Genomic DNA, 23,354 nt, shown 5'->3' with positions numbered 1-23,354 from the left:
GAGGACTAGAAGCCAAGTGAGCGTTCAGTGACTATTTGGGACTACACGCAGGTGGCGTTTGCCTTAGAGATATCACACACGAGCTGACAGATTTCCTGGCAGGAGCTCTTTAACGCAAGCCCTAGGTGGTTAGTAACTACCGGAGCTGGGGGAGGGGGTTCCCCAGAACACCCAGCAGCACCCCCCCCATCCTTTAGGTCATGCTGGGAGTGACCAGGCCCTGCAGCATGATCATCAGGCGGCGCGCGGGCTTGCTCAGCGTGTTGTGGGGTTCCACCTGCAGGAACTGGAAGAGCTTCTGTCGCACCTGGCTCATGACCGAGCCCATGTGGTCCCGGGTGATGGGATCGCTGTGGTCCAGGTGCATCACCGCCTCCTCCAGGTAACTGAAGGGGAGAAAGATGGGTTAGAACCAAACCCAGCGCCTGACCCCCAGGCCAGTTCCAGCCATCCCAGCGCCGCAGACGCACGGTTCTGCTCCTGCATGGAACGGTGCCCTAAGTTCAGCCATCATAAAACAAGGGCCAGGTCCTGGCTGGGAGCGGAGCGTGGCTCCCTGCTGTGCTGCAGCCCCTCTTGCACAGGCTGCAGGACGTGCAACAAAGCTGGCAACAGGCCGGGCCTCACTGCAGTGCTGCAGGGGGCACGCGGCTGCACCTGGTCAGAGCTCAGTGTGTATTTTCTTTGATGGCATTTGAGCATGAGTAGATGGAGTCACTCAGTGTACAGTGAAATTCACAGCGCTGAGGCTTATTCTACTGAGGGATATATTTAAGGTCTACTCTTCCCATCCAGGGAGGTATAGGGGAAGAGCCTTCACTTCAGCTTCCACTTGACTGCAGCCATCGTAACCGCTCCCCAGCTCTCCTGTATCTTACAGCTCTCATTTCTTTCTGGCTTGAGCTACCTTTATCCCCTAAAATGAGTTTCTAACTCAAAGCTGAGATGTTTTCCAAACATGCCATTATCAAATCCTGCAGGTACCGTAACAAGTTTGTTTTCCAGGGCAGCTAGCAGGGTTCTGACTCACAGTCTTAGAATGCTCGTGGCAAGTGTCAGCACAGGCACGTGCGTTTAGCTCCGAACACACAACAGACAGTGCCTCCCATAGCTCCTGCTGACAGCTCCCACTGAACATCTCTGGCAGTCAAGCCTGGAAACAGACTACACTGAATACAGTGATGGGTTCGTTGAGGATTGCAGGCAAAGCATGCAACTCTGGATATTTGAGCTACCCAGGGAGCACAGCGCTACTTCTGTTACCTCCACGTGGCAACGTTTCCTTGGTTAAAGGGATCTCTGCAGAGACTTCACTTGCTAGTAACAGCCCTAAGAAGTTGCAGCCTTCCTAGAAGCAGCACTTTCTGCTTACACAGAGTGAGTTCAGAGCCAGGCAACACCTGCAGGGGCTCACACCCGTGGCTCCGACCATACTCACTTCAGCTTCAGTTCTGTACGAGTACCCAAATCCGAGGAGAGCTGCTGAATGAGCGAGAGCAGCACGGGCTGGGACAGCGGGCACGGCTGCTGGCCAAACACTTGCTGCGTGTCCACAGTCTCACAGACATACAGGACCAGGTTGAGATCAGCTGCTGTTAGAGCCTGCAAGGAAGACACAGCTAGAAATGCAGAGGAAGGATCAGGCAGGTGAAGGACATGGGACAGAGCACGGGACAACCCAAAGGCTCGCCAGCCTCCTCTGGTAGCAGAGGGCTCATCAAATCCCACTGATGCAGGCAGGACCGTGTGCAGGCTCTGTCTGCACAAAGAGGACACCTGTGTCTGTTTTAAGTGGGCAGGTAACGGCTCACGACCAGTCACAGGGGACCAGGTTCGGCAGCAGCGTGAAACAGGGCCACGCTTGCAGCTCAATGGCACAGCACTGTTTCTATTCCCGGTGGAGTTTGTCTGCAGCAGCTCAAATGAATCTGTCTGCATATCCAAAGGCAAAGCCAAGGTCAGGTCCCAGCTGGCAGATCTGCCCGGAGAGGCTTACAAAGCTGTTGCACTTCAGGGGTGCACCATGTGCTGCTGCTGCTGACAAAGTCACTGGCTTCCTGCAGCACTGATGCTGTCCTGACGGGACAAGGAAGAAGGAACTTCAATGCCATCACATCATGGAACATGCATGGCTCTGGCCTGACCTGTACGCATGCAAATGCACCCCCTGAGCTGTTTGCTGCCACAGGTCTTTTCAGCCAGCTCCTCTAAGTTGTGGACTTGGCACCTCAAGGAGCCACTTCCCCCTCACTCTGTCCCCTAAAAAAGCAATGCTGCCCACTGCAAGGAAGGCTACATACCTGCTGGAAAGCTTGGTTGAGGTGGCCCTGCTGGAGCAGCTGAAGGATGTGAGTTTGCTGAGACTGGAAGTCCAGGTGAGTGGAGGGGATGGGAGTCCCTGCAGCCGAACGCATTGCCTGGACAATGCTGGAGGTGACAGCTGCTTGCTGCTCCTTCATTGCCAGGCTCACTTCTCCTTTAATGACTCTCTGCACCTGGGTCAAAATAGACTCCTGCAGGCTAAAAAAAATAATAAAAAAACCAAAAGGTATCTCTGAAAATTGAGCTGAGGGAATATATTGCACAATGCTTGTAGCAGCAAGGAAGCACGGGCTTGCTTATTTTAGTGTGGCTCCCAAAGGGTTAATGTAAGTTGTTCTGAGGTACAGGCATCGGATACAGGCAGCCCAAGGAAGCTCTGTGGCAGCAACACAACATCCCAGGGTGGGTGCTGAAACATCAGGATTCTGTCTGGGACAGTGATGTTCCAGGAAATTAATCCTCATTACGCAGTGTTTTAACTCTTTAATATACCTGGCAAGGTGATGACTCACCTGAAGGTTCATCTCTGAAAGGCCAACTTCCTACAACAATCTCTTGCATGCAGTGTTAACCCAGGGGTAGGATTCTCTCTTCTACAATGGGCACAAGAGCATCAGAGCTGCTCTACTGTGGTACAACAGCAGAGCTTCCCTGGGAGCCAGCACTGCCCATGCAATGGCACTGGAATTTGGTCTGGTGTCCTCCCTGCCAAGTTTGCTCTGTGCTGAAGACCCCAATACACTGACATATGCTCTAATGGCTTAAAACAGATGGGGGCATTCTGCCCTGCAGGTGATAGTAGCCAGTCTTTGCACCTGGCAACCTGCCACCAGCTTCATGGTGTGCACAACCTGAAGGCACTGCCAGGATCACAACCTGAACCTGGGATAGCCAAACAGGAATTGCTGCACAACAGCCGACAGGACAAAAGTAGCCTGCAGAACTGTTGGCATGCCTGAGGACATAAAGAGAAAAAGCCTTGAAGAGACCCAAAGATCATTTTAGAACAGAAAGGAGAGGGTGACTTGAGAGTGCTTAGGTCCTCCAACACGCACATGGCAAACTGCGACAAGCAGGCCCCGAGCTCCCACGCACAGCAGATATAGCTGGTTGCTCAAAGTGTTCTGGGGTCTTTGTTCTGTGCCTTACAGGGCACAGAACCCAGCCCACGTGCTCTGCCATGCCACACAGAACTAACAAGCAGCTCTCCAGTATGGGTGCAAAGGGTTCATTTCCACAAGAAAGCAGGGAAGAAGTTTGTTGTTAAACACGCCGTGCTTCTCACTGACAACTCATTCAGCAAGCCCAGCTGCCAACTTACTTGCCCACAATAATGTGCAGCTGGTGCTGCACCTCAGCATGGATATTGGCTGCGATGGTGGAAGCCAGCTGCTCGGTGGTGCTCTGGAAGGTGCTGATGAGCTGTCGAAGCTGATTCAGCAGCGGGTCCCGGGCCTCCTGTTCTCTCGCCTTCTTGTTCTTCATGTGAGTCTCGAGCTGCTGAATGTCTGCAACAGCCAAAGAGGAAGATATTTCAGCTGTAAGCACTGCGGTCAGGGTAGAAATCCACCACCAGGCTCTACGCATCCTGAAGCAGAAGCCAGGAAGAGGGGGAGCACGTGTAAGCTTGTTGTGGGCCGTGTTATGCTAACCTAGAAATCCTGCTTCGAGTCCCCCCAGCACAAAGAATTTCACGAGACACAGTAACAGAAGCAGGATGTGGTAATTCCACAGTAGTAAAGCTCAGCCGCGAGTCACAGACTCACTGAATGACATCAAACATTTTGCAGTGTGGGTTACAGAGCCCGGAGCTGGTGCTGCAAGAACAGAGATTCACCTACGAAATCTCCTCACATCCATCTCTCAAGTGGGAAAGGGAGTAGTACGCTTTCAGACGACACCAGTGGGCTAAGAGCTCAACAATTACAGTGAAACTCTGAAAGGAAATGACATTAGCCAAGGGCCAACTTGTCAGCCACCAACACAGAAGTGCTGTGGAGAGAAAACTCAGAGATGACTCACATTCCTGCGTGCCCTGCTTGAAGGTGTCATTGATTTGCTGGAACATGGACTGGCAGCTCTTCTCAAAGGCTGGCAGCACGACGCTCTGGAAGGCTTCCCTGTAGGCCGACTGGATTGGCCCCTGCAGGGTATCGGCCGTCGCCCTCACAACGCTGTCTGTAAGGTTCTTACAGGTACACACAGAAGAGACTCCAGAAAATTAACAACAGCCTGCTGCAGGATAGAGATGTGAACAAACACTCCACGTCCCGGCAACGCACCCACACCAGGGAAGGACAGACCAGTGTCAGTCAGATGCGTGCACTCCCTGAGCAACTGAGCTCCTTCCTCTAAACTGTGCCACGACTACAGCAGGCAGAGAACCTGATCACTGAGGGAGGGGCTGCCTGAGAAAAATCACAATTCCCCCCCAGTTCAGCTTGAGGGCAATGGAAGGCAGTGCAGCCAGGCATGGCTCCTTTCCTCCTCCTCAGCTTCCCTCCCACAACCCATCATTGCCTGCTAATGCAAGCACAAGCTTCTGCTCCTAAAAACATTCACCACCTGCCTGACTAAGGTGACCCTAAAAACCACTGCTCTAGGGAGAGCCTCTAGTACAGAGCAGGAACAACTTGGTAAATGGAAGAAAGGGCTAACAAGGCAAAGCAGGCAGAGGAGCACGCAACAAGCTTGCTCTCCTGATGAAACCAAAAGAAAGCTTTGATCACTGTCAGCTAAACTGACCTCAGACCCACCTGGAGATTGAAGTGAGAGAAAGAGCTCTGTGGAGTCACTACCCATGCAGGTGACAACTCTGTGTCCCCAGGAATTGCTATGGTCTGGTTCTCCTTACCTTTGATTTCACTAGCTTGGTAATGTTCTCTTTCAGCGTCCCCTCAACAGCAGTGAGCTTGGTGGCAATAGTGTTACTCAGCTGGCCAGCAACCGGGTCCAGGCTCTTGGAAATGCCTAGGCACAACACAAACACATCAAAGCTGCAGCTTTAAAAGCCCAGTACCCCACTTCAAAACCTGAAAAAGAAAACGGAGGCAGTCTCTCCCTGGCAGTGCCAAATGACACAGGCAGGGACAAAGGTCACAAGCTCTGGCTTAGGAAACTAAGGATGGACACGAGGAGAAAAATTTTTCCCTCACCAGAAGTCAACAAAGAGGCCGTGGAACCTTCAGCCTTGAAGGTTTTCAGGACTCATCCAGTTAAAATAACAACTGACCTGATCCCAGTGCAATGCCAAGGCTTCCAGCAACCTAACTCCTACTCCACGCAGTGCCAGCACTTTTACAGAGCGTGCCCTCCACCTCTACCAGAATCCACCCTCAAAACCCAGGCAGCAGCACTCACACTGGGGCACTGTCTTCTTCATCTCCTCACGAACGGTCCTCTCCAGACGGTTGCACACAGCAGTGGAAAGGGTCTGAGAGAGCTGCTGAGAGAGATGCTCCTGGAGCTGCCCGTTGCGCTGCTGTCCTTCCGTCAGCGCTCGATCCAGTCTCCTCTCTAACAAGCATGCGTGTTAAGGAGCACAATCAGCTCACAATAAAGTAACCTGTCAAAGAATTAAGAGGCAACTTCTTCCAGTGAATTAAGAAAGCAGAGGCTTTCTTAAGTTACGGAAATACACAGTCACTTCCCAAAGCAGACGGGAAGTGAGACCCACTGTGAAGGCACAAATGTGCCAGAAACAGAGATTTCTGGCTAATTTTTTCATAGAAAATTATTCACCATCATCTGACTGCAAAGCACACAGGTGGATCTCTCAGAATTCACTGAAAAGAGTTCAACTGCCAGCAAAATTCAGTGCCAATGGGGAAAATTCACTGTAACCTTACAACGAAATTCCAGAGTCTGAACTTCAGTAGAGGGCTCCCCGAGTTACCTATGGAAGTATCAGCCTGATGATCAAAAAGGAAAATCCAAGACTGAGAGAGAAAACAAACTGTTGTCTTGTCATCACAGGAGCGTATGGTACGCCAGCATCTTGCACAGGGCAACAGTTCCACCAGCTTTTATATAAAACCAGAAAGGGCACAGAGCAGGGTAACTGGGATCACCAGCTCAGAGTGGCTTCAGATGAGATGCGAAGTAGGCTGGTGCTGCTCAGTTTGGGGAACATGACCAAACTCAACGCAGCAACAGATGCACAGGAACTGAGTACTCACAACACGGCATCAAGGCACGGAATGAATGATTCGGCCAAGCCACCAGATGAGTACGTGGGCACAGACAAGAAAAGTCTATTTGCATCCAAGGGGCATGGCAGTCAGATGCTATTTCTGGTGCAGTTTCTCAAAGTCCTGCTCCAGCTTTCAGGAGGAAAAGATGGAAAGGATCATTCTGTAAACTCTCCTGTGGAACTGGCCACTGCCTGAGGAAGGGGAACACATAAGGTGCAACTTTAGTCTGCTCCAGCACTGCAGCACTTACGGCCCTCATAGGTTGGCTGAAGATTTAGGGGTATGGACAAAGTAGCAATGCTCCCTTCTATTTCTGAGCTTCTCACCCTCAGGAAGGGACCGAGAAGTAAAGCAGTTACACTGCAGCCAAGCCTTCCTCTGCAGCATCTATGGCTCATGCTGAGCATTCTTAGCCTTCCACTCCCTCATTTCCACGTGCCATTTGCAAACAAGGATACGCTCCTGCTCCTGCTGGGAGTCGATCACCCTCTCCATGTGGCCCATCAGCGAGCTCTGAATGGCATCGAGGTGATCTGTGAGCCTCTGCAGCAGCTCCATCTGGTTCTGACGCAGCTCAGAGAGCTCGCGCTGTTGGCTCCTCAATACACACATCAGCTCCTCCTGGAACTCCGGTGTCACCTGTGTGTGGAGAGGACGAGTACTCATTCCTGACAGGATGAGCCAAGCTTTCTGCTAGGTGTTCAAGTCAAGCCCCATGCCGGAGACAAAAGCACAACATACAAAGCAGAAAGTTGGGCCAGCTTAACGCCAAGTTTGAAGACTTTTGTTACAAGAAATCAATTGATAAAGCAAAGTACGTGAAGCGTCTGCATGGAACTCGTGAATGGCTCCTTAGAATATACTGAACTGTGTAGATTCAAAACCCTCTTCTAAACTCTGGCATTAAAAAGAAAAGAGGAATAAGTAGCTCCTATTCTCTTTTGGCCAGGAACAGAGGTACTTACTCACGTAAGGACCTCAAACGCTTCTGAAAGAGCTGTGCAATCAGTGCAGTAAGGAGGAGGTTTCCGAGAGCACTCCCCCATTTATTTGTCAGTACTCATCTACAGTTGTCTCTTCAGCTGCTCAGGAAGTCTAAAGGAAGCGCACGGATCTAAGGGCAGTTTAAGAAGTGCACTTAACTCTGCTGAGCACATTTTCTTCCAGATAAAGAAGTGCTGTCAACAGAGATAACATACTGCCATCCTGTCCCACTGCGATCCTTCGTTTGCTGGGAACAGCTTACCCTGCTGCCAACGCGTGCAAGCCATCTCAGCAGGGAAGAGGAAATGAGGGGTAGAGTTTGGGATGATACAGAGCTTGTGAGAACACGGAAAGGCAAATCAACATGCAAAAGTGAGAAGGAAGCCCTCAGCCCGGGCAGCACTGAGCAGCTTCCTCCCTGGTGTGCAAGTCACAGAACAGAGCAATGCCATGCCTGAGTGCAGAGGGCCCGTGGTACTTCATTAACTGGGATGATCCTTCTCTCAAGTCTTTAGTGGGATAGCAAACAGCTGAAGCATCAGTCCCTCGGAAGGGATGGGAGGAGCAGCTCTAACTCACCTGGTTGTTAGATGATCTTGGTGACTGGTTCACATCCCTGGAGATAAAGGGAGAGAAACTGGAACTCAGTTATGGCAGTTAACTGCTCTGATTAACAAAAGTGTCCAAACAGATCACACGCTTCACAGGTTACTTCAGATTTCATACCCAGCTCGAACTTCTCTTTTGCCTAGTATAATGTGAGTGCAACAGGAAGGCAAGGAAGTCCCAGTCCCCACTGCTCTGTGCCTCCATCATTTGCAGTATTCACAGGCCCTTAAGGCCCTTACAGGCTGGTCCCTTCACAGGGCTGCTTTCAACACCCAACAGATTTGAGCCAAGTCTGAATGGGGACTCTTAAAAAAGAACAATACAGTCTTGTCCAAGTTCAAAGGCAGGGAAGGCTTTGCCAAAGAGCTTTTGAAGGTCTCCCAATATTTCAGAAAGAAAAAACCCAGTACCCATTTGTGAAACAGAGAATTAATGAAGTTCAAAACATTTCTAACGATTCCAGTTCTGAAGGTGAAGAAACCTTCAGAAAAAAAAAAAACTAGCAGAAGGGAAGTACACATTTGCATCCATTCAGCACCTTTAAAAAGACTGAGGCAGGAGGAACGAAAAGCATTTCTGGGTGTCACAGTGAAGGACCACAGCCAGAAACTTAACGTCACGAGCTATCTTTTTTTTGCAGTCTGCACAGCTAGGGATCCAAATCGGGGAGCCATGAGAACGCAAGAGGAGAAAAGCCCCTTGCAGAACTGTGCTGCTTTCCCCCTCGTTAATAAAGACAGGTTGCTCTAATCTCTTATGGGCAGCTCCTTCCAGTCATCAGTTTGCATTTGCAAGACATTCATACGGGCATGTTTAGAAACACACAAAAGCAGCAAGCAGGTAACAAAGGATCGATGTTGTTGAACAGGGGCACTGTGCCAGCGTTCAAAAGCCAACCAGAGATCGAGGCCATATTAAGCTACAGTCAGTGTCACGGTTCCAACGGAGCTGGCAAACGCAGCCAGTGCTCCCCCACCAGGGTACAATTCTATGATTTACCTGCCATAAATTCCTCTGCAGCCCAGGCTGCACTTTGGATTTTGAGTAGAGCGGAACCTCCTCCCACATCCCTAAGTGAACCCAGCGTCTGAGCAGCCAGCAGTGCTTTCTGTGGGGTTGCTCCTATTTGCAAAACAGGACTGGGGCTGCGAGCTCCTGGCCAGTGCCCAGCCTCAGAGCCTAGCCTTGCTGCTAGCAGCTCTGTCAGGCCCTGCACAGCTGGTCCCACAGCCACCTGTATCCTGGCAAGCCCAGCGTACCCGTCATCTTTCTTGCCCTTCCGCTTTAGCTTTGGGGAAGCCCGTGGGGATGCCTTGGCTTTCCAGTCCTTCACAGGCAGCCTCTGCGTAGATGCTTTGGCACCAAATCCACCTGATGTAGAAGCCAAACTCGCAACTTCATCATCATGGTCACTATGAAGGAACAGCAGGGGAGAGGACATCACTTGCAGTACCGCACACTGTCAGCCTGCACTAAAAGGAGGGGAGTTCACCCTGTCTGCATCCACACATCTAGAGTCACTCAGCTAAGGACGCCTGTCACCTTCATCCCCAACACAGAGACCTCTGCAGAGGCAGCTCCATTTTCATCCAGGCCTGCTCAGGTAGAGCTCAAGTGCTGCATGACAGGACTTGAAGGGTCTCTGCCTTACAGACAGCTGTGGTTCAGGCAGCGTGGCTGCTGGTGCCTCCTCTTGCTGCATGCACACACTGGCATAGAAGCCCTGGGATGCAACTGCTGACCCAGCAGGGAACCCAAGCACAGCACATCCTTACAGCTTTACAGAGAGAGCACTTAATGCATTAAGTATTGCAGGAACATAAGAGAATTAGGCTGAGCCTAGGAACTGAGAGATTCTCAGTGCCTTGGAGTCTTTCAGCGGCTGACAAGCCATCCAATACAGACTCTGAAGAGTGGATTATGAATGAATTCACAGCTGTCAAACAGTTCTGAGCTCACCAGGCACAGAACGTGCCCACAGAGCTGCAGGGTGGCTCATGAGGGAGTAAAGATGGCAAAAGCGAGAAACTAACTCCTAAGACACCCTCTCTACCTTATCTAAAGCACAGGATTTGGAAGCTGGTCTTTTAATGGAGTTACACTGGTAATTAAACCAAGCTTGGTCCCCGCTCTTAGGAGCGGTACAGCCAGATCTTGCCCTCCAGAATGTCAGTTGGACAATGTCCACAGGTCAGCTGTGATCACCTGAAGGCACCAGAACATTATGGAAGCTGGAAGGCACACACACATTGAATCAGGAGACAAAGCAAAGACATTCACCCCACATGTGAAGGCTTGCTGGGGACAGAAGCACGAATGCAGCCTGAACAGAGTCCATGCAGGGCGAGAGAGGGGGCTGAGCACTCTTGTACCTTTGTTCTGCACTAGCATCCTGGCTGTCATGCTGCAGCAGGTGGTAGCTGTGTCGATGATAGGAAGAGCTCTTGTGCTTTTCTTCAACCTCATCCCTTGGGCTAGAGGAAGAAAAAAAATATATATACACCATCATGAAAGCGTCTTTCAGCTTGGTTATTGGCTCACTCCACTTCTCACAGGAGATCCTGACAGGAGATCTAAAATTAAATAAAAACTACACAAAAAAAATCAACACAAACAAAACAAGCATGCCTGCACAGAGCCAGAGAGCAGCAAGTGCTGTGTACAGGTACCAATTTCTCCAAGTCTTTCAGTTCTTGCAACACTGAACCCAGTCTGAAGTTTTGAAAGCAAATTGCACATCCTCCTAAGCCACAAAGTAGGTCTGTTTGAATTCAGCACGCAGGATCTTTAAACAAAAGTGAGTGCTTATCACTTTAACATAGGCTGATGGTTTGACTGAGCAACATTCTCTCGGTGGTAAGGTTCTCGTGGTGCAGGCAGCAGCAGCCTAGAGAGACTCTGGAGTCACCTCACTGTCCCAGTCCCACTAGAAGATGGGGACACTACTTCTGCAATGAATCCTAGCACTGCTGCTAGCAAAATGGTTTGCTTCTTGTGAGCAGGCCTATGAGATGCTGCCCCATTCTGCATGCCTGCTCCGCAGAGACAACTTCACAATGTCATACATTTCCTCACTTCTGAAGTACTTATTTACAATCAACCTGTCAATTATGTGCTAACTGATTGCTTCCAATAAGAGCATGCAGGGAGATCAGCGGAGATGAATTTAGCTTGAACTGGCTTTGTTTCCAGAGACAACGTACAAAAAAAGATTCCAACTGAAGTCTCTATTCAAGGTGAACATGAAGGCCAGTAAAACGTATCTGCTAAGAAGGCGAAGTCTCCTTTGTGCTTAAAATGGCCTAAGAGCACAAATTGGTAGAGCTGGCCTAGGAAACACAGGATGCAGCTTACACAGACCAGGCACACACGAGGGCTGAATCATCAGATTCTTTAAGCAAAAGAAGGGAGGGAGAACTGTTCTAGCTTAACCACAACATGAGACTTTTTCATCAAGCTAGCAGCTTGAAAAGCTCAAAGAAACCGTTCTAAGCAAGACCCATGCGAGCGATTACCTGTCTGCCATGCTGTTCCTGGTTTCTCTGGTTATGTCAGGAGCTGCTGGCCACGGCTGACTCACAACACTGTCCGAAGACACATTTTCCTGAGTTAAAGCAGTCTCCAGTAATGACGGAGCATTCAGTCTGTCCACCTCCACCGGAGGCATGTCCAAAGAGTGGTGGCTGTGCTCTGAATTGTGCCGGTTCCTCGGAGACAGCAAATGCAAGGCTGAGGCGGCGGACGCCATGCTGTCTGCATGGTGACTGGGCTCCAGCACCTCCGTAGAGAGCCCAGATGGAGCAGCTGCAAAGCTGCGTTGCAAGGTCTCGGAAGCAATCTCGGGGATGTCCTGGGACATGGCTGTGGAAGCAGAGGAAATGACGTCCGGCGAACGCTCACGGGTGGGAGAAGCCTGAGGCACCACCAAGGGCTCCACTTCCTGCCGTTCCAGAGCTAGAGAGGAGTTTCCCGGTGTGACCTGAATTCAAAAATGAAACAAGAGGCTTCAGGGTGATGCAGAGATTCCCCAAGTCTTACACTGGCATCCACCGCTGGAAAATGCCGGCTGTATCCTTTCCTCATGTGATCCCTGCGCTTCCACTCTTGAACAGATGGAGAAGGGCCCCAACACTTGTAATGAGGCTGCATGCTACCACCTCCATTTGTTCCCCCCTCTGACTTTCCAGTGCAAAAGCAGCACGTATTTTCCCTGTTAACTACAAGCATAGGAACATTTACTGACCCTTCAGCATATAACTCTCCTCCAAACATCACTCTCCTTGACTTGCATGCAAGGGAACACAGAACTAGACCCACAGTTTTAATTGTCTCTCAGCTGTGCTCACAACACACTTTCAAAAGAAAATGCAACGCTGGAAAACGTGAAAACCAATCAAATTTCAGGTTGTACAGCCCACGGAGAAGGAAGAAGCAACATTTTGAGCTTACTGGAACAGGTGCCTTTGGTGTCAGCTTGTCAGGAAGGCCTGGGATAAGAACTGAATGGCTCCTAGGACTAGTCTGGAGGCTGCTGCTACTGCTACTCAGCGTGAGGCTGGTGTCCAGCTGCATCTTGGGGCTCACAGTCAAGTCTTCTGATGGCCTGCAGAGAACAGAGACACAAACAAATCAAGCAGGCCAACTTTACAATACAGGTCTGCATCAAATGCTCACGGTGAGGAGACCGGTCCACAGGCCAATGGAGGAGCCCCAGCCCAAACTTCACTGGTGTCCTGCAAGCCTTCCTTCTTTCCACCGAGGTCAGCTACTCGCTGTCCTCTAACAACTGCATCTCCCAGTCACCACACAGCCCCCAAAAAATCAAGTGGAAACAAGATAAATAGAAAAGCTCTGTAATCTCCTAGAATTTTAGGGGGTCTGTGAGAAAAGGGGCCCATTACATCTTGAATTCACACTGTACAGCATTTAGAAAGAAACAGGGCACCACATGACAGCTCCTTGTCCTTTTCCAGCCCCCAGAAGTAAAGTCTTCCCCTGTTACGCAGCCCAACACACCTCAACACTAGTAAAATTTTCCTAGCAGTCCCAATTATCAGCCTGCTCCTCAGTGGCTGCAGCGTTCTCTTACCTGTAAACAACGACAGCCCTTTGGGAGAAGCATGTAAAGCAACAACACTGAGAAGCAAGAAAAGAATCCCTGTGAGCACAAATTAATCCCTGTTGTCAGCCCCCTGGAAGACAACAGGCATGCTCCAAGCTGCATCAGAGGTACAAACAGTTGCCTACATAGGGACTCTGGGACCCGGGCCAGTTTCCAACTCTGGTTACAACCACCTCTCCTACAGGACACACTGTGCTCCATGCTGAAGAATAGTATTCAGCTGCAAATATATTATTTAATACATGCTCTATTTACCTGGACATAGAGGCATCTGTGACAGAAGTGCTGCTTATGGCTGTGACTGCAGTCAGCGAACTGGCACTGCTGCCTGGAGATACGGTGATCTATAAGAAAACATACAGAGGTAAAACATGACAGAAAAATCCAACAGCAGTACTTAAGCTGAGACCACTGGTTTCAGAAGGACTCATATAGATATTCTGGCAAAGATGGAAAAGAAAAAAAAAGAGTTATAGTGCTGGGGTGTTCAGGCTGGTCAGAAGCCAGCGCCAATACAGCCTCATGACATGAACCACGTCTGCTTTTAGAGATATTGCTCCCCCTAATCAGATGTGGCATTCTGCAGGGCTCAGCACTAGATCACCATTCTGTCTTCCACCAGAAGCAGAACACTCAAATGCACCTCGTGAGGCAGACAGCAGCACAGACCACAGCGGGACAAACCTTGAGAAATACCTCCAGAGAAACCAACATAAGCATGCATACTCAGCTGTGAAAATCTGTTTGGCCAGGCTTCTTACTCTTCACACTGCTTATGGCAGAGCACAGAGATGAAGCTGAACTCAAGGCTGTGCCCGCACTACAAGACTCCCTGGTACCACCACTCCAAGCAATTGCTCCGCTCTCTCAGGACATCTTTGCACTGGGAAGGCACGTATTTAATTTCTGCACTCAACAACTTTGCTAACACCAACAAAATCTTTATGAGGATTTGAGTTTATTCTTTGTTCCCCTAGGTTGTCCGTGGGGCTGGCTCGATCTCATTGGTCAGCTCAACATTAACTTCATTTCTGCACATCTCCACGTGCTGCTCACTCTCACCCAAGCTCCTCCAGTACATGTAACGCAGTGATGAGCACAAACCCTCCTGTGGAAGTGGAAACCCTGCCCTAGGATGTGAGCAGCCCTCTGCATGCAAAAGCACCTTCCTCCTTGTCTGCAAGAACCATATCAGCATGGCAAAAACCTGCTGACAGTCCGTGTCTCATGGGAAGACAAAGCACAAACAGCGCAGAGCTTCTCCCCAGTGGAATGCAAACCTTATCATTACATTGCAGATCAATCTATTCAAGGATGTGCTTTTAAACACGCAAAACTCTACTGATGCTTGCTCGTGGCTCCTCACCCAGACACTTTGCCAACCTTTCCAAAGATCAGCAAATCCTGATTAATGCTTCATATGCCTCCCAATACCCCAGTCCCTGGAATAAGTAGAGAAGACTCATCTCCCACACTAGGCCTGTTGTGCCAGATTCAAAACACTCCCTGAGCTACCAGATTACTGATTTGCAGATCTTACGCAGAAGATGTTCCAGCCCCATTTACCTACCTGACTGTATTAGCCATGCATTCCCACAGGACCCTGTCAGACAGGATGCACAGGGACAGCACAAGCAGACAGGGCTTTTCTGCCACTAGAGCTGCATCACAACCCCAGACAGCGTGCGTAAACCAGTCAGAGCAGTTTCCCAGTATAGATAATTATTTAGCACACACGTTCCTACACAACACAGTTACACCAGCTGTTTTACAGCTGAACAGAGCGCTCACAACACAAGCATAGATGAGCTTAGCACTTAGACATGCCAACATGTCTTTACTCAGCTGGAGTTGCAACAAGAGCAGCGGTTTCTGTGTTTAGTCTGCCTGAGTCATTACTGCCTAGAAAAAGTTCCCAAAGGTATCAAAATCCAGACTCCTCCCTTCCACCACCCCCATCAGTGCCATGCTCTGGTTACCTGTTGGAGAGATGTACTCGGTGTCATGAATGCATCTGGAGTCATCAGCTTAGGTTTGGCATCATTTGAGAGCGAAAGAAAGTCTGCTGGTACAGGCAGATCCGCGATACGTCGCAAGTCAGGTTGAGAGCCATGCACAGATCCTTTCTCAGATCCCAGCCCTTCTGCGCCTAGATCAGCTATGTGATCTGGAAAGGCTTCCAAGAGATAAATAAACATCAACTTGCAGGAACTTCCCTCAAAAACTAAGTTTTAATCCCCACAAAGCATGAACTTACGCCATTTCCAGCCACACTGGATTCCGAAAGACTAAACAGAAAGCCTGCAGCATGCTAATCAAAGCTAATAGCAAGGTGAACTTTCTGTTCTGATTACTTCTTATGTGCTAAAGAGTGGATGTTATCAGGCTTTGATAATACAAGGTACAACCCTCCTTTCTTCTCTGAATGCAGCAGCATTCGTTTTAACAGACACACCCCAGAGCAGTAAACAAACTGAAGGGGAATGCTACGCACAGTCCAGTCTCCTCCACCCCCAAAGCTCTGGTGTCTCTGTGGTTCCCTCTGCCTGACACAAAACAAATGTCATGTTTCTGGCACCAGCACCACATCACCTAGGAAAGCGAACCCAAGCATGCACAAAGCTTTAGTACTCCTACCCTAACATACCCACACTCACTGGGCTCCAATCAAGTGGCCTGCTAATCTACATTAAGAATCTTTCATGCAGTGACACCACTATTACAAAGAGGCATCTGAAGCTGCCAGAAGCCTACCAGCACCCTCCTGCTGCTTCCCACCAGCCTCCTCTCCAAAAACACTCACCAAATTCTTCATGAGAGCCATGAGAAGGCACAGATGCACCCATGTCGGGACTATGGAGAGGCTGGAATCTAATCTGTACATCCTGGAGGGCTCTGAAAAAAATATTAAAAAAAAAAAAAGGAGGCATCTCTGATTAGTTTATGAGTCATCAAGAAAAGTTCAAGCCTTAGAAAACCTCTCTTAATGGAACTGACGCCCTTGGAATACACACTGGTATCTTCTGCCTGTGATGAAAGCAGAAGCTGACCCCCCCCATTCAGCTGTATCACCCACTTCTGGCACCCAGAGCACGTGAGAGGTGTTTCCCAACCACAGCACCAGGCTGGGCTGATTCCTCTAGGGACATACTGAATGCACCACAGCTGGAAGTTTCAAGGGGTCCAAGTTTTTCCCAGGAGCAAAGGAAACTGGTAAGTAAACGGCAGTTTCTGTATGTCAGTGCATGGTAGCTGCTGCACATACTCACTTGGTGTGCACACAGAAGAGTTTTATCAGCACGCCAGCTGCTGACTCAACAGCCCCTGCTCCCTGAGCACCCTCTGAAAAATAAGACAAAAAGTAAAACATGAAGCTGGATGGAAAATGCAAACAAACTGCTACAAACCCCACCAGAGCAAAGAGCCAGAAGAACACGGCTTCATCACTCCTCCACATCAGAGGTAGGCTCATTCTGTTAAGGGAAAATGTAGCCTACGTCCCTTTTACTTTCTAAAGTGAGAGCCAAATTTGCTCTCATCAAGTCAAATAAGCCTCAAGGAAGTACAAAGTATATTCCACCAGGTAGAGTGGAGGAAGATGAGGTCCACAGCTACCAAGAATTTGCTCTGGCTGTTGACTTGACCGCTTGGATATATTGTAAGAGAGACATGTTATCCCACAATAGTTCAGACTAGGTCACGACCCACCCTTCTGGCTTTGAGTAACTGCAGTTATGAGAAGCTCTGCAAAAGCCTCCCACCAGCTAGTACTGACAATGTTCAGCCGAGATGTGAATCATTCTCCTTGCTAAGAATGAAAGCAGAGTAGAAAGGATAACTCTGCATAATAAAAGCTAAAATAGGCATTCCTCTGCAAATTGCCCTAATTATCAAAGCACTAATAGGAGACCTGAAGCTTCATCCCTTCTGCTCCCGACTTGCTAAATGTGTCAGCCATTTTTTCTGCTGTATTTTAGAGCAATGTGCTGCTAACATTGACAACATGAATCAACCGGCATTATGTAGAAGAATAGGCACAGGGAAGTACATTGTACCGATAGGCCAGGAATCCCTCTAACATGAAATAGGATGATGTTATTCAAAGTATCTTCCCAGGTTTTACTGATTAAAAAATAGAAGCTAACAGCCAAAGAGAGGCGGCAATCGGGGAAAGCTTGCAAGGAACAATTCTCCACAGGATTCACTGTCATAGGCATTGTATTCTACTGGCTTTTACTACATCTTGTATCTCCCTCAGAAATTTCTCCTCAAAAAGAGACTTTCTTGTTCATTTCCGTTGTGAGAAGCTTTGTGGCTTGGGAAAGTGCTTTCCATACACGACGGAGAAGAATCTCAGCCTTTCCCTCAACTCAGAGTGCATACTGTTCTCATGTCCCAGCACAGCTCAGGCAGTACAATTCAGAAGCAATCGACTGGTTCTCAGATGATGTGCTCACACCTCCAGTGTTTAGTTACATAGAGTTTACCCAGACAGGCAGTCACAGAAATATCTCCTGCTGGTTCTTTCAGGAATTCTTTTGTTGCTGTGAGCCTGTATGGCATTGTGCTGGAGAGACTCACAGCCCTACAGTGACAGAGGAGGTTTCCCCTGGGTTCTGCTGGGGACAAAGAAACCATGTGACTGCAAAAGCAACACTGCTCCAATACTGAGCAGCTCACCTGGTATCTTAATGGAAGTATCCCTTGCACCCAAGCCCGCACAGCCCTGTAATGCTTTTTAGTAACAGAAAATCTCCAGTGGAGTTGCTGTGCGATAAGAGGCAACGGCTAAGATCTGTAGGTTGGGATCCCCAGGTTGAGTTTCTTTTGAAGAGGTGCAGCCCTAAGACAGGGCATCAGAGCACGGACAGAAATGTCATGTCTCAAGGCCTTCAACAAAGAATTGGGTAAAGCCAGAGCTGACTCAGCCTCAAGCAGCAGGTTGGACCGCAGACCTCCAGAGATCTCTTGCAACCACCTGTACGGTGCTTCTCAGAAGTACTCCAGCTGCACAACGTGCATTTCATACAGAGTAAAAGAAGAGAGCAAGCTTTTCACAAGAAAGCCTGAATCAGTCAGGACAGACAACAGCAGCCAAACTCTCTTTGTCACCTACCTATACTCAAGTTGTCATTTTCCTCTTCTGCTGGAAGCACTTCAGTGTGTCTCAGCCGGCAGCGGCTCACTGCCTGGATGCCAAAGCTTAGGACAGGATGGGTTAGGAGAAACTCTGAGATGGAACTGAAATAAGCTTTGCCTTCCTCTTGGTTCTGCATCAGCTCCATCACGTACAAGACCTAGTAAAATCAAAAAGAGTAGGTCACTGGGCTTTCAGAGCACAGCACACGTACGTTTTGTGTGGACATAAAGCCTAGCACCTAGATTTGGAAGCATGGGAACTACACAAGGGATAGGGCCTGGGATGTTTAAATCTGAAAGAGTACACCCACGCTAGGCAACCACAATAAGCACGTTCTTATCTGAGTTAGAGTTGATCAGGGACTCAATCTTGCTGTGCCAGACAAGTTCCTCCAAATAAGAACTTTACTTTGGAGTAAGAAATAATCCTTAAGTCTCCTCAGGATTAATCAGCTGAATTGTCACCATCTGTCATCCTATACCAAAATAGTTGAGGCCAACCTCTGTGCATTTTCAGCTATTAACATGCAAAGCCTTGACCCAGGCAGGAGAAACAGTCACACAGAACATTTCTCCTGTCACCATTACCCACACAGCCAGCAGTAAATGAAACACCTACTTTCCTCTGCACGTCGCTCAATATCAGATATTCAGCAGAGAGGTCCAAGCAGACTTTCAGGCTGGGAAGAATACTCATGGAGCTGAAGATGTCAGGAGAAAATCTAGATCCACAAACAGGACAGGAGGAGGCACAGAAAACAAGGCATATTAGTACAACCACAACCACTGTGCCTTAGTTAAAATGAAGCTTAAGGAGTTTATGGTCACATTATAGTGCAAACACCCCCTAAAACAAAAGCATCACTGCTAAAAGTCAGTGCTGACATCAACTAAGAGGACAGCAAGAGGATCACAAAATAGGATCAAGTTATGAATTCCTAACATTTAAATGAAAAATGACACTACGTCCTCAGGTAACTTGTGCTATAGTCACAGGAAGACAACAGATACAGATTTAACAACAGAATTCAACCAATCCGTAGGCATTGGATCTCCTGCAATATGAGATGGGAAAATGTTGCACTCAGTTGTATATCACATTCTTCTCATTTTAAGAGGAGAATTCAGAAGTGGCCTTACATGTGCATGTGATCACAGAGGCCACAGTCTACTAGCAAAAAAGTCAAATCAAGGAACAGCACGAGCTGAGCGAAGGGAAGGTCTGCAGCAGAATTTGAACTTCTGGACCTATATGGTTCAGCAAATAAACCTTGTAAAACTGCTCAAATTCTGTCAACACAGCGGCTTCTCATTATTTAAATCAGGAGGAGATCCTAGACTGGTTATTCAATACCTAGTACATTTGCAGAAAAAGAAGCACTCAAGTGCAATTTGGAACGCCTCTCCCGGTGCTTACAGCAGTATCTACGCCTTACAGACCAAAGCAAGGATAACAGATCTCAGTAATATCAATGACTGTAGAAGGATTGACCTCCTCTGCTGCCATACCAAAGCCTGACCTAACAGTCTGCCACAGCCCTGATGGCTTTCAACAGACATGTCACATCAGCCAATAAAACGGTTCTAACTGAGGCTAGAGCAGACTCCACTAAAATTAAAGATCATCTCTGCAGAGTAAGGATAGCTGGAAGTAGAGAGCTTTGTTAGGATATAATGGCTCAAAGTAAAGCCAGGGAAATCAGCATGGGAATGCCTACCGGACAGTCTGCAGACAGGTCCAAGACACAGTGCACCACATCTTCAGTTCTCTGTTCTGTTCAGCTCCTGTGATGAGAAATCTCCAGAAGGGAACCCTGCAGGCACAATACAATTAAGTTCTCTTAAAGAAGACCTGGTCCCTTCCAGCAGGATATTTCACTGAAATACCCTTGCAAGCGGCACACAGGTGGTTTTGCCCAACAGCAAAGTTCCCAGAAAATCTGTTTCCAAGGTAGATGAGAAACCAGTAGAGCTCTTGTAGCTCAAGAACTATACATCCGTAAGTGACTGAAGAAAGATGAAAAATAGCTATTTTTTTATTCAACTGCAATAGGAATTTGAAAGACAACAGGCCAGGCAAAACTGACCATACCACCAACCTGAAAGGACTCATTGACTTAGATCTGTCCTTGCATACACGGGAAGACATTAGAATTAAGGTAACTTTAGGCTGCGCTCCAGCCACCCTCTATGTCTCCATCACTAGAAAACTTAGTATGAAGAGGAGAGGACTTGCTCCTGCCACAAAGCTAAATTCCTACAAGTAGAGCACAACTACAAGGAACACCCCAACGTCAGCATTAGAAGATGCTACCCAACTTTGATACGCAAAGTAGAGGACTGGGGCCTTACTCTGGGTCTTGTTTTTTGTGGTTGTCGCAGAAGAGCAGGCAGGAAAGAGGCCTACCATCATGTGGTTTCCACTCGTGAAGACATCTAGGAAAGAATCAGAGAAAACATCAAGCGTGCACGGAAAGGTAAATGATGGTGATAAAATGTAAGCACTGAACATGTTATCCCTTGTCCAAAGGGAGCATCTAGTCAGCAGGCACTGAGTGTTATCAGCTTGTAGCTGTTTAGATGCTTATATAAAATAAGGTCAGAGACTGCAGCCATCGTTAATGACCAAAAAAACCCAAAAAACACTACGTTGCCCTTTGGCTTATCTTTACAAGGACACAATACATAAAAGAAGTCAACGCTGAGATGTATAGCTCAGAGCAGCTTTCCGCATTGCAAAAGAGAGTAACAGGTTGACTTTGAGCACAGCCTGTGCAAAGCACAGAATTTAGGATTTCAGACAGAGCTCTTTTTCCCTAAGGTCACCAAACCATGAGCACGTGTGATATCCAGTGACATAACAGCACCACTCACTAACAAATCCCTCGACAAACATTCACCCTGTATTTTCTTGTGTCCTGAGAATGATCATCCCATGTAATCCCGTAACAAGAAAACTCTCAGAGAAAAAGCAGTTCTGCTCCAAGTTCCTTTATCTTCTAGTTCTCTAGTTACCTTGGCTCATCTTGCCCCTCAATATAGATCTGCCAGAATTTGACAAAACCATCATGACTTGCTGTGGCCAGTACAGTTCCATCCGGAGAAAGTGCTCCCTCACTCAGGTACTAAACCAAAAAGAGAAAAAAATAAGTAATTTTATAGCTCTTCAAGGAGAAGGAATACTCTCTTCAAACAGGAATTTGATTAACATGCTGATAGGACCGGAGACCAGAGCGATTTCTAACACATACTTTACTACACCACACTTCACAGAAAAACTTTTTTTTTTTTAGTAATAATAATAATTAATAATCTACTTTTCCAAACAGCAAGTTAAGTACGATGGATTATACGGATTATTCTGCTGCTGTTCCCACCATTACTCATATTACGAACGGAGCTCATTTTGTTTTGGGATTTTCCGGCTTTTCACAAGCATTAATTACTTTGTTTTATCTGGGTGATATAATTAACTTGTCATTTTCCCATTCAGGAAGTGAAATCGGGTCCTTTCCAGCTGTATCTTTCATATTCCAAACATCACCTTCTGAATGCTCAGCTGTAGCCCTGCTCCACGGTACTAGCAGATAACAGCTACACTCATCGGGGGATCATAAAAGAATAAAGAAGATGTTGGGCTTAGTTTTCCCTTTCCCATCCAGCAACAGCAGCGTGAGGTGTTGCATTTACTATGGTATACAAGAAAATAGTTGAAATACAGCCCAGGCTGTCCAACAGGCCCTTGGAAATACAGGTGAGTTATTCCAAAAGCCTTATTCAAAGCAAACGACCACGAATTCACCTTGGCTCTTGAAGCAAAGGTCACTTACCAGTGACACGTGCACTTAATCACATAACCAGAAGGCTGTGAGTGATAGGGTGGATGGACAAGGAACTTTTCTACAGCAAACTGCCCTCAGGACTAAAGCTCCAGACACAGTACAACCCAAAGGGAGCCTAAATGATCTGCAGCGATCGCCTACGTGATAGCAGTAAAGAAGATGAAGCAGACTCGTACCGTGCTGTGGCCTTTCACCACAATGAAGCCTTCTTTGATGTTAGGCACTTCCACAGGCCAGGATCTGTTGTTTGATCGGATAATGTCCAAATCCCATACCTCTGCCTGGAAAATAAATGTGTATACACGCAGCTTTACTTCCACAAGTATTGGTCTCACGCAGTCGAGAATTTCTTACCTCTTTACCCAATGTATCAGCCCCATGGCACTACATGACACAAACCTCCCCTTCTCCACCTTGCCCATTAGATGCTTTCCTGGCACTGCTCATGGCAGTTGCTGCTCACCAAACACCTCCCATCCATTGGCCAAGCCAGAACAAGCGAACAATGTCCTCTACATTGTTGCTCGTGGTGTTCACTATCGGATGGTGAGCAAGACTTAGACTTTCCTTCCTCCTGAGCCCCTCAGAAAGAACAGCACAACCTCTCCTCCAAAGACAGGAATCGTGCATCCCGTTATGGGAGGATCCCTGGCACAGATTACGAGACAGCAGCCTTGACACATCTAACTGTCTATACTCTTTCCTTCATTAGATTCTTTCCCTCTAGTGATAATACAGGACAATCTTTCAAAAGCAACATTTCCTTACCCTGTCCTCGTGCAGCAACGCCAAGGTTTGACTTCCTTCTTCGCTATTGTCCTCATTATCATCTGGGATGAAAGGACACCAGATGATTCTTCGCGAGGTGTTCAGAGGGGTACTGTCGGGTCGTTTGATGTTCACCAAGATCTCCTCTCTGATCACCACAGTTAAGAAACACAGCTTTCTGGCTTTTCAGGTTTGGCCCTCTGCTATACACTACTACACCTCGAGTTTTTTGGATCATTGAGATTCAAAGAGAAATCAGGTAAAAGGTGGTTTAAAAAAAAAAATAGCAGGCCAACTAGCTTTTCTTCACCGTAGAAGAAATTAAGCCTACAGAAGCTAATGGATTCTGTTAATTTTCTCTTGCAGGCTGCAGAA

The 23,354-nt window shown here is 48.0% G+C and overlaps 1 protein-coding gene across 2 annotated transcripts in view; it reads right to left on the bottom strand.

Moving 5' to 3' along the window:
- The window catches only part of EDC4 (enhancer of mRNA decapping 4), a 32,338-nt gene continuing 9,075 nt past the window's right edge, over window positions 92-23,354 (bottom strand). The window contains exons 6-29 of one of the 2 annotated variants that reach the window (XM_021407992.1): window positions 22,980-23,127; window positions 22,388-22,492; window positions 21,385-21,494; window positions 20,722-20,805; window positions 20,088-20,183; window positions 18,989-19,091; window positions 18,347-18,527; window positions 16,500-16,572; window positions 16,034-16,125; window positions 15,210-15,406; window positions 13,486-13,574; window positions 12,558-12,711; window positions 11,624-12,087; window positions 10,481-10,582; window positions 9,368-9,520; window positions 8,079-8,115; window positions 6,974-7,154; window positions 5,683-5,838; window positions 5,177-5,292; window positions 4,345-4,510; window positions 3,644-3,830; window positions 2,301-2,520; window positions 1,439-1,602; window positions 92-386 (exon numbers count right to left, since the gene is read on the bottom strand). In XM_021407992.1, coding sequence (XP_021263667.1) covers window positions 194-386; window positions 1,439-1,602; window positions 2,301-2,520; window positions 3,644-3,830; window positions 4,345-4,510; window positions 5,177-5,292; window positions 5,683-5,838; window positions 6,974-7,154; window positions 8,079-8,115; window positions 9,368-9,520; window positions 10,481-10,582; window positions 11,624-12,087; window positions 12,558-12,711; window positions 13,486-13,574; window positions 15,210-15,406; window positions 16,034-16,125; window positions 16,500-16,572; window positions 18,347-18,527; window positions 18,989-19,091; window positions 20,088-20,183; window positions 20,722-20,805; window positions 21,385-21,494; window positions 22,388-22,492; window positions 22,980-23,127 — 3,571 coding nt within the window. In that variant the 3' untranslated portion in view covers window positions 92-193. The remainder of the gene's footprint in view (window positions 387-1,438; window positions 1,603-2,300; window positions 2,521-3,643; window positions 3,831-4,344; window positions 4,511-5,176; window positions 5,293-5,682; window positions 5,839-6,973; window positions 7,155-8,078; window positions 8,116-9,367; window positions 9,521-10,480; window positions 10,583-11,623; window positions 12,088-12,557; window positions 12,712-13,485; window positions 13,575-15,209; window positions 15,407-16,033; window positions 16,126-16,499; window positions 16,573-18,346; window positions 18,528-18,988; window positions 19,092-20,087; window positions 20,184-20,721; window positions 20,806-21,384; window positions 21,495-22,387; window positions 22,493-22,979; window positions 23,128-23,354) is intronic. The other variant, XM_021407991.1, reaches the window with a different exon arrangement.

This window comes from Numida meleagris, chromosome 10 (assembly GCF_002078875.1).
Source record: "Numida meleagris isolate 19003 breed g44 Domestic line chromosome 10, NumMel1.0, whole genome shotgun sequence".
Classification (NCBI taxonomy): domain Eukaryota; kingdom Metazoa; phylum Chordata; class Aves; order Galliformes; family Numididae; genus Numida; species Numida meleagris.
This window is presented reverse-complemented; position numbering and strand designations above follow the sequence as displayed.